This window comes from Crinia signifera, chromosome 4 (assembly GCF_055691185.1).
Source record: "Crinia signifera chromosome 4, ASM5569118v1, whole genome shotgun sequence".
NCBI classification, from domain to species: Eukaryota; Metazoa; Chordata; class Amphibia; order Anura; family Myobatrachidae; genus Crinia; species Crinia signifera.
In genome coordinates, this window is record NC_139220.1 from 215,237,666 (window position 1) to 215,263,738 (window position 26,073).

Consider the following 26,073-nt stretch of genomic DNA (forward strand, 5'->3'; position numbering starts at 1 on the left):
ACTGAAAATGGGGCGCTCTGCCAGGGAAGCCACTGGTTGCATGAGCATGCTCCTGTGACCAGCGACCATTGCAGGGCAGGGCGCTCTGGAAAGCCACCTACTCCGTCGCTCATCTGCTGGTAATAACAGCAGATAAGCGGTGGCCGCTGGCAATGATGCTCACTACTCATTGCTGGCCCATACACACTGGGCGGCTTTTGAGCTGAAAGCATCTCAAACAACAAAACTGAGCTGCTTTTAGCCAAAATTGCCCAGTTTGTATGGGCCTTCATACAGAAGTGACAAGTGAACGGGCATTTGAATTGGCCGAACTTGTTGTGTATTCCGTTCTTGCAGCCAGCGTACAGGTGGTCAGCGGGTCACCCGTACACTCAGCCAGATCGGCTGTGCTGAATGGCTGATTTGATCTCTGTGAACAATCTCTTTCAGAATTTTTAGGTGTACACACCCTCTAGTTTGCAATATATTATTAATTTCTCTGTGTACCTAGCCTAAGAAATGCTCCTGGATTATTGTTTGACGTGACAGTTGTATGTAAATATATAGAGTATTTATGAATTTCCATTATTCCTCTATCTTCTGTCTTATCTCTTTTTTTGTCACTGAGGATTAATGGTTGATGCTGTGGGGTTCATATTTTGGTGCATGTTTGGGGAAAAGTAAATAATAACCTTCTGTTGAAATTATTGTGTGTGCCAACAGTCCTGTTTAAGAGGTACTTGTAACACTGATGTCCTCTACTAAATGCAAATAATATAACATGTCTATTATTATATCTAGAGTTGATAAGGAACTAAATAAGAAGACTGAAGACAAACCCAGTGAGCAATAACTGATGCAGAGGGCATCCAATAAAACTGAGCAGTGTCCGTGGAGAAGGGGGAATAGTCTTTTGTTTCTTCCATTTTCAATATATTACCCTAGTTTTCATGCACTGAGTTGCCTTTTGAGATATGACTGTGGATATGAACACATGGAGCTGGCTTCCCTGAAACAGCAAATTGTTACAATCGAACACAAGCATTGGACAAGTGCAATAGACGGTTTACCCAGTGCTGGCGCCCTGTATGTTAAATATTGATGTAACTTTTATTTGGATTACAAATGAATGTCCAAAGCAGGCGTACCCAGAACGGTTATACAGGAGGAACGATCATCTAGAATGACACGTTTGCTTGGTAATAGCTGAACAAAGTGTTCTCAGATATTAGAAGTTGTTTTTACCTTGGTTCTCGATCAGTGCATAAGTGTCAAAACATTGGTATTGGTAAGTTTGAGTTGTTTGCAATAATGTTTTTATTTGCTTATTACGTAGAGTCTGTAACATCTAAAAGCACGATCAACCTGTAGCAGTATGTTAAGTGGGTTAGTGTAGGTGATGAACTGTTTCTGTATTGTCCTCAAACAGAAATCCTGATACTTGTGATGAGCAAAGCATGTATTTGGGGCACAATTATTTTTAATGGGTCTTGTGTGTATATTTGGCGGGAATTGAAGAGGACATAGTAGTAATACTTAACCAAACAATTCACAGTAATGTTCGAGTAGGTCATTAGTGCATATAACCAGAAATTGTTTTCATTTCAAATATTTTTTCCTGTGAAGTTTGATTTTGGGATATTGTTACCGTTAAAGCGAGTTATGCTGCTCCTTTTTATAATATCATGGTTGCTCATTTTATTAATGAGTCCTCTGGCTTGGTTGGTGCTTACTATCATAATATGTTACCAAAGAGCACCATCACCCCATGTGTATATATATGAATGTAGCTTAGAGTATTAGAAATCTATATATAGACCTTTGCTTAGGTGCACACAGGTGGTTACAATTATTTTGTCTTCTGCCCACCTGGATTTCAGCACGTCGGGAGGAAGCATAAAATGGTAATCCTGTTTTGTTGTGCATGTTGAAGTTACAATTACATGGACTTCACAAGGATCACAGGGTGAAGCTTTAAGGGTCTAAAAACCTTTTTGTACAGTATAGCAAATGTTGTCTGTATAGTGTTCAGTTTCTGCCACGTTCCACACAAAATCATGCATCTACCCTTCTCCTCGTCATAGAACACACTGGTTCCATGGCCAAGGTATTTTTGATCAATAACTACACTTGGGTAATAAGTATTACATGAATACACATCGATTTTAACAGTATAGTCTAAAGTAGATTGTCACAATATTGTGCCTATTAATTGAAACTAATATGCTTTTCATAAGCTGTTTTCCCAAACCTCACTATGACTGCCATATGTTTCCACAAACCATTGATTGAAATAGCTAGCTTTCTTATAAACGCCTTTGTGTGTGGTGACCCCTCCCCCCAGGGTTCTGACTGGGGAAAGGGTGACCCCTTGCATCACCATTTTTTTTTAAGTGTGTGGTGTAGATTTTGCATTGATATGTGTTTGCAAATGGAATGTCTCAACCTCAAGTTACATATGTCGGTAACATCCACATTAGTCATTATTTGCACTTATCTGAAGTCCTTTCATATTGTGCACAATTCATTTGTTGCTGCATTGGCAGCCTGAAAGCAATGTTACATGTGTTATGGAGTAGTATGAGTTACACTGGTGGTCCTAAGTAGGTGTGCCATTTAGGCCTCTTTGCACCGAAAACCAGGTTGCCGGTCATTTAGTTCTGCATATTGACTGAGGAATAACTAGACTTCTTTGTGGAACTTTGGCTTTCTAGTAATTAAAGGTCCATACACACTGGGCAATTATGCCCAGTGTGTATGGACAGCGATGATCTCTATCATCGCTGGGGGGAAAGCCACTAAGTGCATACACACTGAGCCACTTTCCCCCTGCCCGGCACAGTCAGCACGAAGAGGACGGCTTGGCATGAGGCAGTGCTATGCAAAGCCATCCTCAAAGCCGCTCATCTGCTGGTATTATCAGCAGATGAGCGGCTTTCCCGGCGATGATGCGGGTTCGCGCAGCAGCGCACACCGCTCATTGCCGGGGCATACACACTGGGCGGCTTTGAGCTAAAACATGCTATTTTGAGCGACTTTCAGCCTTTAGTTTATAATATAGCTGCGCAACAGAATGACCATGGTCAGAATGTCACATACATCTCTGGTTGTAGTAGAACTTTTCTTGCTGTAAAATAGAAACAAAAAAAATAGTTTTTCTATAGAATAAAAAACTTCATGAGAAGGTGCTTGACTTTCTAATCACAGATAAATTGTATCACAACAATGTGCAATAAATAGAAGGTTAATACATTTCCCCAGCTGCAACTAAAAAGGCTGTCAACTTTTACTATTGTCTGATTTGACACGCCTGTGCTTTTGTTGACATTAAAGAAAATGTCTTGAATGCGTCCTTTATTATTCCCAGAAAATCATTAGATATGTCTATACAGTAACACAATTTACAGGTTTTTGTATCTAATACCACTTTCACATCGCCGACACGTTTTAAAAACCGGTATTTAAAACGGTAATTAAAACGGGTCAGAGCCTTAACATTGCCGCAGATTACCGTTTTAAATACCGGTTTATACCCCTTTCACATCGCACTTTTAAAACGGTAAATTGCCGTTTTTTTTTTCCCTTTTTTAAAACGTTTAAGCCTGCACTGTGAATGCATAGCATTGTACACATTCACATTGCACAAAAAACGGCAAGGAACCGTGTAGGACTCTGCTTTTTACACGGTTCGAAATGCCAGTTAACTTTAAACGGTAAATCGGCTGTGGTGCATTCACAGTGCAGGCTTAAACGTTTTAAAAAGGGAAAAAAACGGCAATTTACCGTTTTAAAAGTGCGATGTGAAAGGGGTATTACATTTGGTTTTGTTCTTGAGGAATAACATCAGTCGCTGAAGGCATGGTGCTTGGTTTTATTTTTTTGTTTTTCTGGCTAATAACTAGCACCAAATGTAGACATACGTAACTTTACTATAGAGCAGTCCTTTTGCAGGGAAATGATTGGTTGGGAGGGAAACGATCCCTTGGAGCCTGGATCCCAAAAGTTGTGTAATGTTAAATGGCAGCAAACAATTGAAAGTACCCATTAGTCACTCTTGGAATGTTCCAATGCTGTGATACTGTATGCATGGGAAGCTGTCCGTTTACTTGTTTACCATAATACCTACCTTTTAATATTTGTATTAGAATTGTTTTATATTTGTTTTATGTATATAGAACGCACTCTTGCGATTTTTATCTGGAGGATGCATGTTCTTTATTGAAATATTTATATTCATAAAAAAAGGACAGAGCTAATATATATTTTTATGGATTTTTGTGAACAATCTTTTATAATGTGCTCCTTGTGCCCTCTGCAAGCAAGTGCTCAGACCATCACTGACTGTTGTAAAGAAGGTATTATATAGCTGTATTGTACATGTGGGGTATGGGCAAACAGTGTTGCTGTTCATACATATGTGTTATATGCATATTGTCAGATTGCTCATTTAATATCCTTTATACTGAGCAGGTAAAAAAATTATAATGTTGCGCAAAGATTGGTTCATTTTTGTTGTATAAATAAACCTAATAAAACCCTGACCGGATATGTACAGTGTCAGCCTTTTGTTTTCATTCCTTTGTCATAGCTATAGATCCGCTCACATTTGGCCAATCACAAAACTCTACTTTCAATTTGTATCTGGATGATAGATCTAGAGCTGGGCTGGCCAAACCAGTCTTCAAGATCTACCAACGGTCCACAATTCCCAATCCCCTATCCCCTAGCTGCTGCACAGCTGTAGTCGTTACTGACTGTCACATTTTCAAACATGCTGCATTCATTCCTAGTTTGCCTAGAAAACACAAACTGTTGGTAGATCTTGAGGACCAGTTTGGCCACCACTGGTCTACATTGTCCAGGTAGATTGTCACCATATCAACACCATATGGTTTACACTGCTTACGGTCGTCAGATCCAAAACGGTAGCAGAGTGAGCAACCACTGGGGGGGGTCATGTTTTCCTAACATTTGCTGGATATTCTATCTACATGGACTACTGTTTGGAATAGTAGCCTTTGGCAAGCACAACGGTAGCAGAGTGAGCCTGAGCCAGAGTATGGCGTGCAAACTGAGCCTGTGAGGGTATACGTTTCTACTGATGGTGGTTGCATATTACCAAACATACAAGATTTGACCCCAAAAAACTGACAAAAATGTTGTCCGCCTTTTTTACTTGTTGACCTTTTTGAATGTCTATCATTATGGTGATGGTCGACAGACAGTAAATCAGGGCTGGGCAATTGCGGCCCTCCATATGTTGAGGAACTACACATCCCAGGATGCTTTGCATTAGTTTTGCTATGTGGCCATGCTGAAACTGATGCAAGGCATGCTGGGATGTGTAGTTCCTCAACATCTGGAGGGCCGCAACTGCCCAGCCCTGCAGTAAATAATGTAGATCTTTTATACAACACATCTTTAAATTAAACACTATGTAGACTTCATTTTATTATAAGGTGCCATTTGATTTTGTAAGTGCCAATATATTTTTTTGTGTAATAAGCTGTGACATCTGACCACGATTTCGAAATGTCTAGATCCATTATATTTGGAGTATATCTGGCAATGATAGACATAACCTGGCTGTAACTCTTCACTTGTAGTCTCACACAGAAAATCAGGATCCCACTTTTTTCATTTTATTATTTAAAATTTATAGGACTCTTTTGCTGACCTTTTTATAGGATGTAAAGTTGACAATCTTCCAAGTATAGTGTAGCTGGCTTGGCTGTGGAATCAAGTTATACACTGAGCGAAGCATCAAATTGTTCCATCGTGGACTGGAATGATCTATCGAACGCATTGTATAGTGCAGTGGTTGTCAAACTATTTCAGTCCGAGGCACCCTTTAAGTCTCCATGACTTTTTCATGGCGCCCTGGTCTCCTGGACCCATTTGGAAAGAATTAGCTGTTTTTTATTAAGGTCATGCACCAAGAGCATGATTCAGACCTGCAGCAGGTCAACTCCGCCCTGCCAATCTCCCCCTGCCCCTGTGCACACTGCGAACTTGATTAAAAGCCATGCCCACGGGGAAAACCACTCGCCATCGAATGATTTTTCCCCTGCCTGCAAGCACTGAGTAATTCTACGGAGGCATTGTGTGTGTATGCTGTCACCATGCCGGAGGCATTATGTGTGTATGCCCTCTCTGCACCTGTCAGACCTCTCTGCACCGACAGACCCCCTCTGTCCCTTGTACCTGGCAGCCCAGTGGTATGGGAGAGGATGCTCCTAGCATGAGAGGCCAGGGATGGTGATCTTGGCCTGGTGCAGTCACAGGGGCTGAGGGCATGTCCCTGCTTCCAGCCCTGGGCTGCAGAACAGCCTCCTGCCCCGGAGCACACAGCTGCCAGCTGCAGCATAGCACGTGTTCAAGACCATCAGTCACAGTGTAAGCCACCTCAGAGTCCTCATCCCTCCTCTCTCCTAGCCACTGGCTGACTCCGCTCCCCCTGCCCAGCACGCTGCTCACTCCCTGCTTGCACTGCGGACATGCGGCTGCCTCTGTCACAGCACTGCGGCAACCCAGGGAGCCGTGGCACACAGTTTGGTAACCCCTGTCAGTGTGTTCCCACGAAAGCACAGTGTGTTCCCATGGGCACAACCACGGCCCGCCACCCCATTTCCCCCACCAGCTGCAGAAAATTCTACCCGCTGAAATCCCCCTGAAAAATATTTTTAAATGTAGGCAAGTATGCCCTTACCCCTTACACAAATTGCCAACAGGAAGTGCCCTTTATACAGATATCTGCTTTCTGTCCCTCCTCCACTTTAGTGCTGATGTTGTTGACATGAAATTACATATGCTGTTCCAGAACTCCGTTCCACCTCATCCCACCCCCCCCCCCCCCCACCCCACACACACACACTTTAACCCCTGAGTGTAACCCATTGGCTAACGCCACCTAAAGTTAGCATTAGCTACTGGGGCTATTTCAATTGCATTCCGCTGCTGATTAAATTTTACACCTCTGCCACCCTCCCTCTAGATCAGGGCTGGGCAATTGCGGCCCTCCAGATGTTGATGAACTACACATCCCAGCATGCCTTGCATCAGTTTCAGCATGGCCACATAGCAAAACTAATGTAAAGCATCCTGGGATGTGTAGTTCATCCTCATCTGGAGGGCCGCAATTGCCCAGCCTTGCTCTAGATGATTATGGTTGCTGTTGCAGTGGTCCCTCCATGGTTCGTTCGGTGGATCCTTAATATTTTCAGTCCCGCATCCCGTTGAGAAATTGACATTTTCTGAGGATAGTCTACAAATATTTGATACATGTCCCCACTAAGTATTGCTTTTTAAATTTCCTACAGCAAAGTGAAAGAAGATGGTTAAAGAAGAATAGAGATACAGTATATGCATGAAAAATAAAAATTTATACATGCTCATATACAAGGCTCTTGCTGCATTCATACTAAATTCACACACACACACATCCAAATCACCACACGAAGGTCACGGAAACACAACACCAGGTCCCTTATTATTCACACACACACACACACACACACACACACACACACCACCACCACCACCATCATCATCATCATCATCATCATATCTGTAGCATAGCATTAATTTTATATATACTTTTTGATTCCGTTTTCATCATCAATTTGGTAAACAAAGAAAAGGCACTGTTATAACCTTGATATAACTCGTATATTGGCTACTGCCCAATGCTGAGGGTCCCCTTGTCAGCAGTGCTCATCATGGTTCAAATTCAGAACATGTGGGCTTCCTTGGTTAATATAATTAAACTGCTTATGAGCTTCAATATGTTCTTTAACAATATTAAGTAAACTTATTCAGCACTGATTCTGCAACATCTTACTAGAGATGTGCAGGTTCGGCTTTACCCAGAAGTCAAAACGGGATCCTTTTGGCTATCGGCTGTCACATGATTTGGAGTCAAAACATGTGACAGCTGATAGCCAATAAGAAAATCTGGGTAAATCCGAACCTGCACATCTCTACATCTTACTAATTGAATGCTAATTGAATGTTCTCATTTATTCTGGGTGTCTGTGGACGCCTATATCGAAATCGTCGGGCTGCCAATCAGCCCATGTGTACACACCTTAAATGTAACCACTGCTCTTCCAACGTAGCTCTGCGGTGTACCTACTTCTCTATTGCATTGTTAAGTGGCTCTATCCCAGAAGCCCTGCTGCAGCTGGACTGTAAGATGGGACCCGCTGGTGAACAGGGATACTATATGATGGCCCTGACGAAGCATCTGTTGTCACACTGTGGAGCTGGAACCATGCAAATTCACTGCGGGTTCTGGTCCCAGTGGGCAAGCTGAGAGTGCTATCTGTACAATTTAGTAAGTAGTGTGTGTTTATATATGTGTGTATAACACACACACACACCATATTTGTGTTGTTTTTTTGTTTGTTTTTTAAGGGGGGTACCAAACTCCAACTTGCCTCTGGGCAAATGGGTTAAACTTACGCCTCTGTCTGGAGGATATAGTATACAACCCTGATACTTGCTCATTCATTCCTAAAACCGGCCCCAGATTATTTTCCCACTCTTTTAATTAACTGCTGTAGAGCCATTAGAGTGGTCTCCATCAATGCCGATATATGCAATGGTTTACCAACTGAGGGTTGCCCATGTTTATTGACTGACTGGCCTGTGGGCCAATCAGAATCAGGATTTGTGTCACGGCATTTGTAATAAAAAAATACAGATTTAGATTCAGTGCCATTGATGGAGGGAAAGCATCTGGTTCTACCCCATTGATGGCAAAAGTATTCAACATTGGCCATAAAGTACCATCAATGATTATGAATCATTGATGGTCAATAACCATTCCTTGATCTGGGTACACAATAGACAAACACCGCTGGAAAACATGAACTGTTAGTAGGTCTCATATGGTGTGTACACACGGTGCGATATGGCTTCCGATGTTGCCGATGTAGTGAACCTCGGAAGCCATATCGCATGCCGATTGTGTACTTTTTAGGGCTTGCGAGCCTCCTGTGTGAGCGCAAATCGGCAGCGACATAGGGCAGGCAAGACTATATAGCGCAGATCTGCACTATATAGTCCTTGTGCATTACATACTCACATAGCTCCGGCAGCCAGAGGGGCTTCTCCTGGGGCTGCAGGGCTGATGCGCATCGACCCGGAAGTCCACCGTATAGAGGAGGGAGGGGTGTGTGGCCTCTGATGTATGCATGGGGGGTGGGGGGCGGCAGGGGGAAGCTGTTGCTGTGCCGTGACCCCAGGTGTTGCAGCACCCTGCCCAGCAACTGGTGACAGGTATCGGTACTGTCCTCTCCTTCATGCCGTGCGATGCGAGTCCAGATGCGTTCAGATCGCATCGGGACTCGCATCGCATGGCATGTCGACCGTGTTAACATTTTTTGGTTTTACTACGTCTACACTAGTCGATGTGTGTACCCAGCACCATTGTGAGTGATGGGATGCGGTGGGGGAGCTGGCATAGCAAGTCCATACACACTTTGTGATGCCGGGAGTGACAGCGGCGGCCATGCTGCGTTGTGATGCCGGGAGTGACAGTGGTGGCCATGCTGCGTTGTGATGCTGGGAGTGACAGTGGCGGCCATGCTGCATTCAAAGGCATGTCCCTTGTGAGCGACGTCTTCTGTCTTACTTCATGTAAGACCTACAGAGGATGTTTCTGATGATGCACAGGAGCGTTCCTCATATTGTCAGTCTGATCCGCTGTCTCGGCAAACGTCCCTCCTACCTCCTATTCAAAGTTGGGCATTATGATTAAACCATTACCATAGTACATACTCACCGACTTTTTCTTTTTCCTTTCCAGGAGAAGCCCGGAGCGGAGACTGTCAGGGGCACTTTTGGGGGTGGGAGTGACGACTTATATTTATTATTTATTTACAGTTTCTTATATAGCGCAGCAGATTCCATTGCACTTTACATTTGTAGACAGTGATAAAATAAACTGACAGACAGACTTGGAGGTAAGAGGGCCCTACTGCAAGCTATATTCATGTCATCAAGACCCACCCCCAGTACAGCAAATACCGTGATTCTTGGGAGTATGAGGGGGGCAGTGGCTAAATTGACATGATTTGCCCCTCCCTGAAGAGCACCAAATAACAGTATTTAAATGGCAGGCGGAGGAGGGGTATGCCAGAGGCTTGCCACCTATCTGGAGAGGAAATCAATTTTCAGGAGCCTCCCAGCCATTCCAGGAGGGTAGGCAAGTATGCATTCTTAAGAAGCAGCAATTAAGTTACTTAATGTTCTGAACTAGTTTACTAACACAAATGCAGGAGGAGCTTCAGTTTTCTGAACTATAATTATTATAATTATAGGGGTAAATTTACTAAAGGTTCATAAAGTGAAGTGGGGAATGTTGCCTCTGGCAACCAATTCAATTCTGTGTACCATTTTCTATAATGTAATAAATTATAGCTAGACTTTTTGGTACTTGTGGAGTATCACGGCACCCACGATGGCCATCGCACGGGAAAAAATCGCATCGCATGCGATTTTTAACAGAAAAGCATCCAAATGCATTGACATTAGTATGAAACATGTTCAATGGCCCCCGAATGTCATTTTTGAGGCTGTACCACCCCCACTATCAACGCGAACCCGAAGCGTGGCGCGTCCTACGACCTTTTCATACCCCCACTATCCACGTCGGCGTGGAGTTGAGAATAGAAAGTGTGGCGAGCCACCGAGCCCGAAGCGTGGCGAGCGGACACGGATACCTTCACAGGTATACGCGTCCCCTCGCGGGCTTCACAGGTGTCCGCGTCCCCTCGCGGCGCTCGCCACGCTTCGGGCTCGGTGGCTCGCTGCGCTCGCCACGCCGACGTGGATAGTGATGGTATGAAAAGGTCGTAGGACGCGTACCGCCGCCCCTCGCGGGCTCGCTGCGCTCGTCACGCTTCGGGTTTGCGTTGATAGTGGGGTGGTACAGCCTCAAAAATGACATTAGGGGGCCATTGAACATGTTTCATACTAATTTCAATGCATTTGGATGCTTTTCTGTTAAAAAACGCATGCGATTTTGTAAAAAAAACGGCAAAAATCGCATCCCATCGCATGCGATGGGAGCCGTGATAATCCACAAGTACCGACTTTTTTATTACTGATTGGTTGCTATGCGTAACATCTTCACTTTTAGAACATTAACTCATACCCTCCAACATCTGCAGGTTAGAAATTGGTACACATTTGGGAAGGGGGCGTGGCCAACAACAAAGAGGACATTGCCATGAGTAAAGGGGGTGTGCATTTTTTATTATACATTATACATAAAACTGCATATATTATGCAGTTATATGTGAACTATAACTGCATTTCAAACACTTGTATTGTTATGTGCCCAGCTCAGTATATTTAACTGGGTACATGCAGCCTGGGCATTGGGCACAGATACAGCCTGACCTGACGGTGCTGGTCTGCAACAGCACTAGTGCGCTGCTCTTTTGTGTATGCCTGTATGATACAGGCATACTCAAAAGAGCAGCGCACTAGCGCCATCGCAGACCAGCACCGTCAGGTCATACACACGTAAGGTGCATACACATGGGGCAATATGATCGGTGGCAATATATTGAGTCAATGGAAGTCGCTGAAAACGGAAGGGGCTGAAAACGGGAGCGTGCACCTGGCGATTTATCGCTGGTGCACACTCCAATCGCTGGCAATATGGTCGCTCAGCGACCATATTTCCAGCGATATTTGCAATAATCTCCCCCTTGTGTACGCACCTATACAAATATTGGGCTGCTGAGCTCCCTCATCTCCCGCGGTACTGTCACAGCTGTGTCCAAAATAGATTATGCTCCTCCACCAGTGTCTCTCAGCCCAGGAGTCCGCTGGCCGCCTGATGTCATGACGCGCCGCAATGCACCCCTGGGAACAGGTGCAGAAGGACCAGAATAGATTCTATCTGCATCCGTCCCAATCGATTCCCATCGCCTCCAAGAGCCGTCACCAGACTGTGATTGGCCCAGCAGCTCATTTACTGAAAGAACAGGGATGAACATTGATGGGTAAACCCATAGATGGTCTTTTATCCATGTGTACTGCCCGCCGATGGCCATCCATACACAAGAGGCCGTGCAGTAACTGCTGCTGGGGACAAGAGACATATGATGGGACAGTATTGTCTAGATCCCCTTCAGTTTTGACAATTTTCCCATCATGCCCTGGGTCCATGTATACCAGGCTTGCCGACTTTTAAAAGCTCCTATTCGGGAGAAGCACGGAGAGGAGACTTTCAGCAGGAGCTCGGGGGCGGGGCTTAAACGTGACATCATTAAGCCCCACCCCCACAAAAGAAAGTTACTCAATTTGCCTATCTCCGTGGAGGGGCGGGGCTTAATGACACCATTACGATGCTTTAGCCCCGCCCCCTCCCCGGGGATCTGCAGACATAACGTAATTTAAACGCCGCGGTCAGGGGGGGGAGCCGCAATCGGGGGGGAGCGGGGTTCCCCCAGAATCCGGGAAGGTTGGCCACCTTTTCGGGGGGCCGGGAGGGTGACCCGATTTCCGGGACCCTCCCAGCCATTCGGCAACCCTGATGTATACCTGGAGAGGGAAAATAAATCTGTATTGAGCGAAGCGAACCACCGTGCCCGAAGCGTGCGAGCGTAGCAAGCCCGCAAGGGTACGATGCAGCTAAAATAACACAAAATAACCTACTCCTACGTGAATTACAGATAAAATTAAAAACACTGTTTGGGCATCTAACAACTTCCGCCCTCACTGTACATCACATCCTGTAATCATAACTGAGGGGGATCATAGGGCGCATGTCTCTAAATGATTGCCAGGACATTGCCAGGGACGGACAAGTCACGTGGAAGCGCAGGAAATCTCGTGATATCCGAGAAATTACTGGAAACGCGAGAATTCTGGAGCGCATGCGCGATGCTAGACGGGGACAGACTAGTTTCCGGTATTCGGTACCGCTGATCGCAGCCGGTGACATACGGTTGCCGCTATTATAGCCGGCGCTGCTGCATACCGCTGTTCAGGGATCGACATCGGGGCAGCTGGGAACGCAGCGGTGGTGCATGGTCAGCGGGGTGCGAGCACCATAAACCATGGCTTACCAGCTGTACAGGAACACCACACTGGGGAACAGCCTGCAGGAGAGTCTGGATGAGCTGATACAGGTGAGGTGGCGGCGCTCCCAGTTACCGGCTGCTGCCGGCATCACGCTGTATGAATGTTGTGAGTGGGGTTGTGTGTAATATGGCTGATTCCTGTACGTGCTGTACGTGTACAGTAATGGCTGGCTTGGAGTGACACACAGCAGGGAGCACTGGGGCTGTCACGGGCTCCTGCTACATTTTGTTTTGTAGGATGGAATTCAACCTACATCCAGTGTTTCCCCCTACTACATTGTATGACTTCTTCTATAATCTCCGTTATACTGTACTGGGCTGTATACTCCTTCACTCATCCCCCAGGCAAACCTTTCCCCCCACCCCCCCACCCCCACATTCTTTACTACTACAGTATTTTGTGTGTCTGTGATGTCTAGAGTGATGTAAAACAATTAAGCCAATGTACATATAGAGGGCAAGCTGTAGAAATCACAGGCTGACTGATGTAATCTACTCCAAGGCATTTATTGATTCAATCTCACTATTTTATATTCAAGTCCTGAGATACAGTACATATGTTTTTTCGGTACTTGTGTAATAGCACGGTGCCCGTTACGTAGTTAGCATAGTGTCCCAGTCAGAATCAGCGTAGTGTTCGCGCGGCCAGCGTAGTCAGTCAGAGGTAGTGTAGTGTTCCCACGGCTGCTTAGCTTAGTCAGAATCCCTGTCAGAAGTAGCGTAGTGTTCCCACGGTCAGCGTCCCTGTCAGTTGTGTTCCTGAAACACCCTCACTATCCACGCCAGCCCGAAGCGTGGCTAGCGCACGCGTTAAGCAGCCCATCGACCTGTTCATACCCCCACTGTCCACGTCGGCGTGGATTTGATTTTATAAAGTGTGGCGAGCGGTCGCGGAATACATGTAAAGTAATCTGCGTCCCCTCGCTGCACTCGCCACGCTTTGGACTCGGAGGCTCGCTGCACTCGCCACACTTTAGAAAATCAACTCCACGCCTGACGTGGATAGTGGTGGTATGAACAGATCGGGGGGTAATGCGTCCCCTCTCCGGGCTCACCACGCTTTGGGCTGACATTGATAGTGGGGGTTTGAAAAGGAGGCTCTCCCTGAAGCGGACACGGGCAGCGGACACCCTGCCGCAATAATTAATGAGATGCAGGAGTGTCTCATACAGCTGGAGCGCCTCTCTGCCGGCGCCCGCATGATCCCTTCTCCGCCATTTTAGTGGTTTTTATTATCTTTTCCCCCAATGGGTGGAAAGTCATCCACCCCGTCACTCATCTGCTGGTAATACCAGCAGATGAGTGGCCGGGCCAGCGATGATGCTGGAGCACTCACCACTGCCTTGTACATATTGGCCGGCTTTCAAGCTGAAAGCAGCACAAACGTGTAAACTGAGCTGCTTTTGGCTCAAAGTTGCCCAGTGGGTATGGATGTTTAGACTTCTGTTTAAACTTTGATTTGTCTAGATTTTTATATTAATGTAGAGGAATGTAGTTCTATGAGCAAATAGAGATAAAGGGGTAGGTTCATAAAATGATGCAGAGATAAATTACAAAAAGCTAAGCTCCCAACTTTCATTTTACTGGGTTTGTTTAATAAAAAAATGAAGCCCATATGTAACCAATAACAATCGGTTATATTTAGTGGCTAATTATAACCTGGGCTTTTGGCCACATTTTTCCTTTAGTACAGTGGTTCCCAACCCTGGTCCTCAAGTACCCCCAACAGTGCACGTTTTCCAGGTCTCCATACAGAATCACAGGTGACATAATTAGCTCCACCTGTGGATCTTTTAAAATGTGCCTGAATAATCTGTGCACCTGCCGGGTGACCTGGAAAACGTGCACTGTTGGGGGTACTTGAGGACCAGGGTTGGGAACCACTGCTTTAGTACATTCTGCCCACTGCGTGTACACCTCTCTGCATCTATACCTATAGCCATGTGGAGATGCAGCACTTCTGAGATACAGTGTGGAAGTAAAGGTGCCCATACATGCACCGATCCCGGCGTGCGTTCTGGGCTAAAATAGCATTGCATTGCATGCCTTGTATTTAGAAGCGTGGTGAGCGCACGCAGAATATATGTTAAGTCATCCGAGCCCCCTCGCGGGGCCTGCCCCGCTTCGGGCTCGGTGGCTCAATGCGCTCGCCACACTATATAAAATCAACTCCACACCGACGTGGATAGTGGGGGTATGAAAAGGTTGGTGGACACGTACCGCCCCCCTCGCGGGCTCGCCACGCTTCGGGTTGGCGTTGATAGTGGGGTGGCTTTAACAATGGGGGGGCATTTGGGTGCCTGTACAATTAAAAATCGGGTCCAATCGCATCGCATGCGATGTGATTTTTTTTTTGGTTGTACAATGCCCTACGATGGAAAATGTACCAGCATTTTTTTACCTGCAGGGTTGCTCAGGAGTGATGGATGATTTAGAGAGGCAGACATAATACAGCATTGTCCCCTTAAATCCTGTTATGTAGTGAATAATATGTTAAAGATATAACTACAACAATATGAAATCATTGACTGGAGCATACTTAACACATATTACGATTACCATGGTTTAGCTTTATAAACTAATTTACTTCCTTTTCAGTCTCAGCAAATCAACCCACAGCTTGCGCTACAAGTACTGCTTCAGTTTGACAAGGCTATCAATTCAGCACTGGCACAAAGGGTCAGAAACAGAGTCAACTTCAGGGTAAGTAGTATTGCAACTTAGCAGGAAAAAACACATGATAATCACTTTAGCAGAGGTCGGATGTTCTCAAATTCATAAATAGAGAAACCTGTACAGGCCATGAATATCTGTTTAGAAAAGCACCCTTTTTTTTTTCTTTCTTTTTTTAAACATTCCCAAGTTCTTAAATTGTTCATATATCTGAATATCACTGCATGTTTTCTAACAAACCATAAATACAGAATATATCTAACATTTTTGAGGTTCTTATGATCCTAAAATACCATAATACAGCATTGAAAACCAAGTAAGACTTAGGCATGTATTCAATGTGGCCTGTGAGGGGGTTTTTATGGCGAGGATGGCTTGTTTTTGATGAAGTAGATAGATGTGGGCTCAGAGGGAGGGGAAATATACCCTAGCAGTCTGCACTCATAGAGGCTCAAAAAGAAGAAAAGAAATGTCCTTTGTAGGTGCACCAGAAAGGGGAATAAAACTTAACCTTTATTATTTATTTATCTATTTTTTAAAAAGAAATAACAGGAGTGCGCATCGAATCGAAAGAGTCTTAAAAAAACGTTGGATTTCGATTAAAGTTTGCTTCTATAAGCAAATTAGAATCGTAAACATGTCAAAATCGAAGCGTGTGTACACCCCTTTATTGTGGAGCTCTATGCAGCGTGCAAATTAAATGGCAGGTGGTGTTTGACTAACTGAAATCAAGATAGCGCTAAATGATCTAGATCTAGACACTTGTATTATAAAGAGCACGGGTCCTCAAACTGCGGCCCTCCAGATGTTGTGAAACTACAAATCCCAGCATGCCTTGCCACAGTTTTAACACTCCCTTATAGCAAAACTATGGCAAGGCATGCTGGGATTTGTAGTTTCACAACATCTGGAGGGCCGCAGTTTGAGGACCCATGATAAAGAGTGAAGTCCCCCATACACTAGGCGATTTGAGTTCTTTTCCCGCGATTGCAGTGATCAGCCACAGAAAAAGGTCACTAATTGCAGGTGAATGACAGCAGGTCCAAAGCAATGTGCGGCGGTGCACCTGCTGCACAAATAAACTCTTGGATTGCTTTTGAACTTGGCTGCTAAATAGCAAAATACTATAATATGCATCATTACAGGTTAGTCTTTTGCAGTAGACTGCCAGAGCCGCAGGGCATACACACAGTCCTCCATTTCTAAGTGATCTAGCTAGATTACTTAGAAATGGGGTTGAAATATCCCCGTGTGTATGCCATTTAAGACTAAAACTTAATTTAAAATTCTTACCACAGAGAAAGGAATAGCTTTTTAAGAAATTCTCTGTATCACATGAAACAGCACATTTATTTATTATATAGCGCACACAGATTCCGCAGCACTTTACAGAGAATATTTGAACATTCACAGAAATCCCTGCCCCAGTGGAGCTTACAATCTATATTCCATACCACATGTACATACACACACACACAGACATTTCTAGGGTTAATTTTGTTGAGAGCCAGTTAGCCTACCAGTATATTTTGGATTGTGGCAGGAAACCGGAGTACCTAGAGGAAACTCACCCAAGCACAGGGAGAATATACAAACTCTGCGCATTTAGCCATGGGGGGAATTGAACCCATGGCCTCAGTGCTGTGAGGCAGTAATGCTAACCATTACACCATCTGTACTGCCCCACGTGAAGATTTATGGAAGTAGCTGTTTGTTGCTCCACAGTATACAAGATGTTACGGAAGTATACCCCTATCAAGCTGGGTATACACATTATGCTATGTATGTGTGTGTGTGTGTGTGTGTATGTATATGTGTGTGTATATATATATATATGTATGTGTTTGTGTGTGTATCTCTGAAATGCTGGCAGAGAGCGAAACTACATCTTTCTCACACATGCACAATTATTCAATCTGTGATCCTGACTGTTGGAATGTCCCAACAGTCGCAATCTTGGTCCGTTTCTTAGTTTTTTCCCAACTAACTCAACAGCTGGAATACAATGTTCCGAGTATTGGTAAGTCCGTGGATCGGCATAAATGGCCGCAGATTCGTCAATCCACAGCCATTTCAGACAATATACACTCTCCTCCGTAAGGAGGCGAGTCTTTAGCAGGTGTGTCCCGGACGGTATTGAATACTGAACTGCCGATATTTCCACTGTTGTAAGTATCGGCAGAGATTGAATATCCCCCCTCAATGTGGTTGATTTAATTAGCCAATGCTAGCGCCTAGTCTTGTCCCCCACATTGGCTGAGTTTGCTCCAGACTTGGAGCTACCTTAGCAATTGATGTATGTGTAAACTGGTCTATTTAGAGTCATATTAAATTCTGCCACTAGATGGAGCAGATTTGTTAAGAATATATTTTTTTCTCCTATTGCTTTAATCCAAGTTTAGATGAGGGGTTTAATTACTGTTGTGGCCTGTTTATTAAATATGTATTCTATATAGGGACAGAACACTTGGTATGGTCTGAATGTGTCCTATGTAGAAACACCTTACGGTAATGTGAACGTCATTAATCTACCCAAAAATTACCTTTCCTGCATTGCATGTTGACCGGAAGAACACCGCATTCCTTATAGAAGCTTTTCTTTTGGAGATATTTTTTTTGAATAATCTTTTATTCATATACACTAAAAGTTTGTTCCACATAAAAATTAAGATCAAACATATACAAAAATTTAAATTTTGAATTTAGTTTTTAAAAACCACTTTTGTATTTAGTCACTGAACTTAAATAATTCACATTTTGTCAATACCCTGTTAGTAAGGTTATACAGGAACGGTATCCCGTAACCAAATTATTAAAAAAAACGTAGTTTTTTGGAACAATTGGATTTTTTTTTTTTCCTAAACCTTTTTTTATACTTGCCATGTCCCCTGGCGTTTAGCATCCTCTCCGGCGTCTCCAGTGGTCCCAGGAGTGCATTGTGGGAGTGTGCCAGTGACGTCACTGGCGTGCCTGGGAACTCGGGCAATGCACTCCGGAGACAGTGCTGAAGGCCTGCCGGGGGACCATCGGGGCACCACCGGGGGACAGGTAAGTATGCCTAAAAAAATGTATTCCAAAAACCGGAAAAATCCCTTATCCGGAATGCTCGTGGTCCCGAGCATTTCGGATAAGGGATACTCAACCTGTATTACATTTTCATATCTGACAATGCAATCTGACTACCTAGTTCTTTAACTTTTGTCTTTCAGGGCTCATTAAATACATACCGGTTTTGTGATAATGTCTGGACCTTTGTTCTCAATGATGTGGAGTTCAGAGAGGTGACCGATTTGGTAAAGGTGGATAAAGTAAAAATTGTAGCTTGTGACGGAAAAAGTAAGCTCCTTTTCTCGGTTTAAATGTCAATGCAGCATGTTTTTTACATTTTAAAAACTAAAATTTGAGTTAGTAATAGAGTTTTATTTTATTTTTTGGTGGTCTCTACAATTGCTGCATGCCAATATTATTGTAGTGTGATTTTGTGCAAATCATGCTTTATGCCAAAGAAAGTTCTGTATGTTCACCAAAGTTTCTATTTACATATAAGGAGGGAAATTCCTGATGAACTTATTATATGTAGTTCATCCTTGTTTTTAATACAGATGTGCAGGTTCACATTTACTCTGGTCTCAAATCAGATCATATTGGCTATCCAAAACACGTGACAGCCGATAGCCAATACGATCTAGATTTGAAATCCAAGTAAAACCAAACCCACACATTGTGGCACTTCCATCACTGCGTTATGAGGACACCAATCAAAATAAAAAAAATGACTATCAGATATATTCCGCTTCCTATTTAGTGACACATCAGACTGTGGAATTGTTCCTAAAAATATATATCATAGAAATATATGAAAAAAGAAAAATAAAGTATAAGAAAGAATATTTTATGTAAAACTGCAGATAAGCAATAACAGCATCTAGGCAAGTCTCAAATTGAATGGCCACCAATACCGGCGCCCCATTATGGGTTACATTAGCACCATATGTCTCCTGCAGAAGTTCATGTGCATATTTATAGTAATATAAAAATGAATGCAAGTCCTATTTCAGTAGAACGCCTTTCTTTCTTACTTGGTCAAATGTTCCATATTATGCTTGCTTGGTATCTTATAGGCCCAATATAGTCCGGGCAGTGATCTGCATTTGCTTTGAGCCTTTGGATTTCTGCATTTTAAAAGGCCACCCAAGTGCTAAATAACCACTGTAACCACAGCTATGAAGTGAAAAGGCTATGTCTGGGTTCTATTCATAATAGCGACATGTTTAGAATGTTGACACTGACATGCTGTCATTATTTATAAAATGCTGCACTTGAATAAAAGTATGCCCCTTCACATAATAAAATTCCTGATTAGTATTTTTATTTATTTTTTTACACCAAATTTAAAAAAAAAAAAAAACCTCTATTTTAAAAGTTCACATTCCAGTTCACCATAAAAAGATGGCGATTGCTACACGGTGACACAGTGATAATCATTTAGAAAGCAATTCGCCATCTGATCATTGAATACACTCACGGCGAATCACATTGAAAAACCACAGCGAATTGCGGTGACGATCAGACGGCGAATTGTCTGTCATTCACTCTTTGCTGTCGTGAATACTGCACGTTGAATAGAATTAATCACTTTTTCAGGAAAAATGTGTCACCTTAGAGCACGAAAATAGCACACATTCGCCGTAGAACATGGCGAATCAGCCTCATTGTATACTGGCCATTATGTTAACATGCAATTAGGGATAGTTTTAAGCTGGGTACAAATTAGATAACTTTTTTTTTCCTTATGATTTTGCTGATTCCAATGAGTATGAACGACAAAATGTTAAAATCTTCCAGTTTGTACACACTGAAATAGAGGTATATTTAACTGGTGCCACTTTTCGACTTTTAAATTTTCAAAATTCACTGTCAAAAACCATGTGGATCAGCGTGCAATTCGCCGATGCACAAGTTTTCGGCGAAATTGTGGCCGTCTTCGCCCGGTTTTCAGTCCGTTTTTGCCTATGCAATTTCGACCTAAAACAAAAAACTCAACCTGCATTGTCGAAAAAGGACTTAAAAAATGGCAAACACACCCGCAATTGAATATTCTGAGATCAAAAACATCCCTTATGGTGCAGGCTCCCATGCATCGTCCACTGCATTCTCCGAGCAGCATTTAGGACCAGCAATCAGAGAATATAGCTACTGAATGCAGCATGATCCCCACCGTCGTTGCTGGCATCAAGTATGTATCCACTTTCCTGATGCTGGGTACCACTGCCCACCATGTCTCACTGGGTACACATCTGCTAATGTGTTCCCAGCTTAAGGCCAATACAGCCGTGTCTACATTATTACTGTAGACCAGGAATAGCTAAACCGGTCCTCGAGATCTACCAGCATAAGGGCCCTTATTCAGATCTGATCGCAGTACAAACTGGTGCACAGCTGTAGTCATAACTAAGTCACATTTTCATGCTGCTTTCATTCCTACTATAGCTCCACAGGAGACCTGAAAAACATGAACTGTTGGTAAATCTTGAGGACCGGTTAGGTCACCCCTGGTTTAGACACAATATCAATATTGTCAGTGTCAACATTGTGATGGTCAGTGTCAACATTGTGATTGTCTGTTATCTGTAGATCTGTCTACAGGGGGGGGGGGGGCACAGATTCTACAACTGCAGCTATACAAAGTGTCAGTCTGATGCCCTATCGTAACATGAAAGCAAAGTGTACACTATCCAATTATTGGGCTGATTAGGCAATAATAAGGAGATCAGCCTGATTTTATCGTATAGTGTGTGTGTGATCGTTTCAGTGTTTTGCAAATAACCGTTTAATTATCCAATCTGTCCGGCAAGACCAATCATCTCTGCCCCAATGTCCTGATATACATCAGTGTGTATTGTCCAGGTGTAAAAATCAGATAGTGTGGAAAACCTGAATTACCCCCATCTGTCAATTTCCCAAACAATCAGCTGATTTTTATAAAGTATGTAGTACAGATACCGGAACATTCCTCTAGTGAATAATCGTTCCAGTTGTCATTCCAATCAAATGCATTGGGCAGTGTTTACTTAGCTTTAGTCCCAGTGATTCTGCTTCTTCACAGCCCTTATTCAGATCTGATCGCAGTACAAATTTGTTCTCATAATGGGCAAAACCATGTGCACTGCAGGTGGGGCAGATGTAACATGTGCAGAGAGAGTTAGATTTGAGTGAGTTATTATTTTTTTCTGTGCAGGGTAAATACTGGCTGCATTATTTTTACACTGCAATTTAGATTTCAGTTTCAACACACCCCACCCAAATTTCGGTACTTGTTTCCTAGAACGGCGCCCAGATTTTCTACGTACGCAAACGTAAAGAAAACGCATCGGCCATTTTAGTGCCATGCAATTTTATAGGTGTGCGATGCCATTGCATTAGCTATACAATGATGATTGTATGACATAGTGATGTTTTACGCACCCCACCCCTATTCACACCACCCCGAAGCGTGGCGAGCGGTGGCGGAATGCGTCCTCCAACGTTTTCATACCACCACTATCCACGTTGGCATGGAGTCGAATTTATGTAGTGTGGGGCTCGGCTTGTGGCTCGCTGCGCTCATCACACTATATAATATCAACTCCACGCCGACGTGGATAGTGGAGGTATGAAAAAGTTGTAGGACTCGTACCGCTGCCCCTCGCGGGGGGTGCGTAAAACCTCATTTTATGAAATACAATCATATTATTGTATACCTAATATTACATGAAAAAATCGCATCACACAGCACTAAAATGGCCCATGAGATGCGATTTCCCTACGCAGAAAACCCCACTAAGCAAATAGCTTAGTGGGCGCTGTTCTAGGAAACAAGTACCAAATTTGTCTCTCTGCACAGTTACATCTGCCCCACCTGCAGTGCACATGGTTTTGCCCATTTTTGAGAAATTTGTACTGCGATCAGATCTGAATAAGGGCCAAGGTCTGGATCAGTGCTAGTGATACCCCAAGGTATTTATTTTCTATTAGATCCAGTTTGGCTTAAGTCTATCAGTAATACGATTAGGGACCTACTTAATTGGCATCTCACTCTTAAAGATCATCTATAGTATAAAGGTTTTAATTTCTAAACTCATACCGGCTTTTCGTACATGTAGAAGTCTGAAGAACAAAATGTAAGCAGTATGTTTAGCGTTTCTAGGTTCATGCTAAATTAAGAGCTCCAATCCAGCTTTTTATTGCATTTTAATTGTAACTAGAATGTAACGTTACATAAATATGTAAATGTAATGAATTTCATTCATGTTTCCTCAGATACAGCTTCAAACACTGCAGAGTGAAGAGCCCAAAACATTACATATGGTGGTTTCTGTTGGCCTCCTGCCTTTACCAAGAAACCATGGACAAGACTGTTTATTTAAATCTATGATAATGCCCAGAAGAGCTATAAAGTTCATACAGGATTGCAAGATTTTGGTAGTCTTACTCCCCTACTAGTACACAAAGGTTACTATAAAAACTTTTTTTTAATACAAATGTGAAGTTACCTTTTTTGTTTTTCTGTTGTGTTTTTTTTTTTTTTCTTGGATATATGTCTAATAAACTTTTATTTAATAAATGTGTGTTGAAAAAGAGAACTGTTTTTATTAATGTTAGAGAACTTTGTGGCCTGGAAAGATTGCTAGTTACAATTTATACAGAAGTTAGCAGTTTGTAACGTACCCTTGCACTTGCACAATGAACTGTTTTCAGGTCGTCATAACCTCCATATGTACCTTGTGGCAGTGACTGCTGAAGCGTGCCATGCTTTTGATCCCAGAGCTACTATTTATACCTGTGTTTGCTGCTCATTGCTGCTCTGTGAGGTGTATTAAATCAGTGCCAATATTTCCAGACAGGGGTAACATAGGCACACGCCTATTCAATACCCTCGTTAACAACAGCATTGAAGAGGGTCAGATCCAACTTTTTAAAAAGTCTGATCTTTTTTGTCAGAAATAGCCTTGGATTGTCAAATTCACGGCCTATTTTTGACACTCTTCTGTAGTTTTTGCCGATCCTTAGACTTTCCGACACTCTACAGCAAGAACTTTGAATTCCGGCTGTCAAGATACAGTCCAAAGAAACAAAATTGGCCCAGGACATTCCAACAGTCGGAATCCCAGATGTATTACCCCCCTATGTGAGCCCCATATTGTGTATGACATGTTACATTTTTTCCCCCACACTAGGGCTATTTTACTTCTGATTGATTTTTATTTACTCCATTAAAAGACAATCTTAACAGCAGAATTGGTACTTATTTCCTAGCACGGCGCCCATCGCATTAGATTGTATGCCTTAATTAAGGCATACAATCTATACAATTGAAAAGATTTTTAATTGTATGTACAATATCGCATCTTATGGATCTCATCTTATGGATCTTCTGCATCCATAAGATGCAGAAGATCCATAAGAAGCCATAAGATAAAAGATCCATCAACACCAACCCGAAGCGTGGTGAGCCCTCGAGGGGCGGCGGCACGCGTCCTCCGACCTTTTCATACCCCCACTATCCACGTGGGCATGGAGTTGATTTTATATAGTGTGGTGAGCCACCTAGCCCGAAGCGTGGCAAGCCCAGCGAGGGGACGCATAATACCTGTGAAGTAATGCGTGTTCCCTCGCGGGGCTCGCCACGCTTCGGGCTCGCTGCGCTCGCCACACTATATAAAATCATCTCCACGCCGACGTGGATAGTGGGAGTATGAAAAGGTCGGAGAACGCATATTGCCGCCCCTCGCGGGCTCGCTGCGCTTGCCACGCTTCGGGTTGGTGTCAATAGTGGGGTGGCATTTCACCCATATGGGGGGGGGTTAGCAATTAAAATTGGGGTTTTGTGGGATTTTTACATTGGAATCAATGTAAAATTGGGTCTCAGGGAACATTTCACATTGATTTCAATGTAAAAATCTCGTCCATCGCATGCATCTTATGCCGCACAAACACATAAGATGCATGCAATGCTTGCGATATCGGCCCGACACATACAATCTAGATCGTGGGCACCGTAGTAGGAAATAAGTACCCAGAATTTGCTGATACCCCTTTCACATCGCACCTATGGACCCAGGTCAAGGTGCAGTGTGAAAGCACCACAGCTTATAACACCAGTTGACCAACCTGCCAATTTGACCTGGGTTATAAGAAGGGTTAAACCGTATTCACCCTCTGTATAATGGGCAACCCCAGTTTAATATAAAAGCACTGGGTCGGACCCGGTATTTTTTTCCTGGATCCGACCCTGGCTTAGCGATATGAAAGGAGTATGAGTCAATGAAAAGCAGTTGTCAAATGCTCACTCCAATAAAAAAAAAACTATTAAAAACTAATAAGGTAAATTAACTAAACAAGATTTTCCCATACGCTACCATTACAGTTCAGGTATTAAGTTTACCCATGCTTTTACCCATGCTTGAGCACATACGTATTTTCTGGCTGCTCTTGACCATCCATTCTTTAAAAGTACACAAATAAAACCGAAGCATGGTCATGATATTGAATTTCAGCATGTTTGATGTGGAGTTAGTTCAAGAATATAGAACCTTTTTTTTTGTAGGTGGGGGGATTCAGTTCTCTGAGAAGTGCTGTGGGAATGGTTGGAAGGCCGGCACCTTGCAAATATCAATGTCACCTTCCATTCTGTTTCAAAGTAAAATAGAGTTAAGCAATTCAATGTTACTGATGGCTTAGGATTGAAGGGAGGAGCCAGAGTCTTGCGATTCAGTAAAGTAATGATCATTACTATGATTATTATTATTATTGGGCTCAGCAAGAAGAATCAGGAGGAAGACAAAAAATGTACAAAAATTATATGTGCAGCACAAACAGCTGTATGTTGCTCTTGATACTCTGAGGGTGACAGATTTGGTAAGAAATCTACAGGTTTTTTTAAAGTGCCAATCATTTACACTGCAAAACCAGTGTAAATGATTGCCGCTTTGAAAAAACTGGAGCCTTCATACCAAATCTCTCACTTTCTGATTATTTCACTCTAATTATTTTTACTTTAATGTTTAATTGATTATATACGAATCTGGTATGAACATCACAAAATGTAAAATAAATGATTACAAATTTGTGGCTTTTATTCTATTCTCATATCTCCTGTAGTTGCAGGTTCTTATCATTCATTCCCACACAGCGCCCCTTTCAGCTTAAATACTTCCTCCATGACAGTTTTATCCATCGTCACACCTTAAGCTGTGTACACACTAGACGACTCGTAAACAATACAATATTAAAGATTTTCCTTGAACTACTTGGAGCTCCAAGACAAATGATATAGTGC

The 26,073-nt window shown here is 43.2% G+C and overlaps 2 protein-coding genes across 4 annotated transcripts in view; both read left to right on the forward strand.

Annotated features, from left to right (window-relative positions):
• The window catches only part of BNIP2 (BCL2 interacting protein 2), a 61,100-nt gene extending 56,571 nt beyond the window's left edge, over positions 1 to 4,529 (forward strand). For all 3 annotated transcript variants that reach the window (XM_083183755.1, XM_083183753.1, XM_083183754.1), the window contains one exon: positions 781 to 4,529. In XM_083183755.1, the coding sequence (XP_083039881.1) occupies positions 781 to 832 (52 nt within the window). In that variant the 3' untranslated portion in view covers positions 833 to 4,529. The remainder of the gene's footprint in view (positions 1 to 780) is intronic.
• Positions 4,530 to 12,848: 8,319 nt separating this feature from the next.
• On the forward strand, positions 12,849 to 25,862 carry GTF2A2 (general transcription factor IIA subunit 2). The gene is made up of 4 exons (XM_083183756.1): positions 12,849 to 13,130; positions 15,681 to 15,785; positions 18,965 to 19,091; positions 23,055 to 25,862. Exons 1-4 carry the CDS (start codon positions 13,059 to 13,061, stop codon positions 23,078 to 23,080), a joined length of 330 nt encoding a protein of 109 aa, XP_083039882.1. The 5' UTR covers positions 12,849 to 13,058; the 3' UTR covers positions 23,081 to 25,862.
• The last annotated feature ends 211 nt before the right edge of the window (positions 25,863 to 26,073 follow it).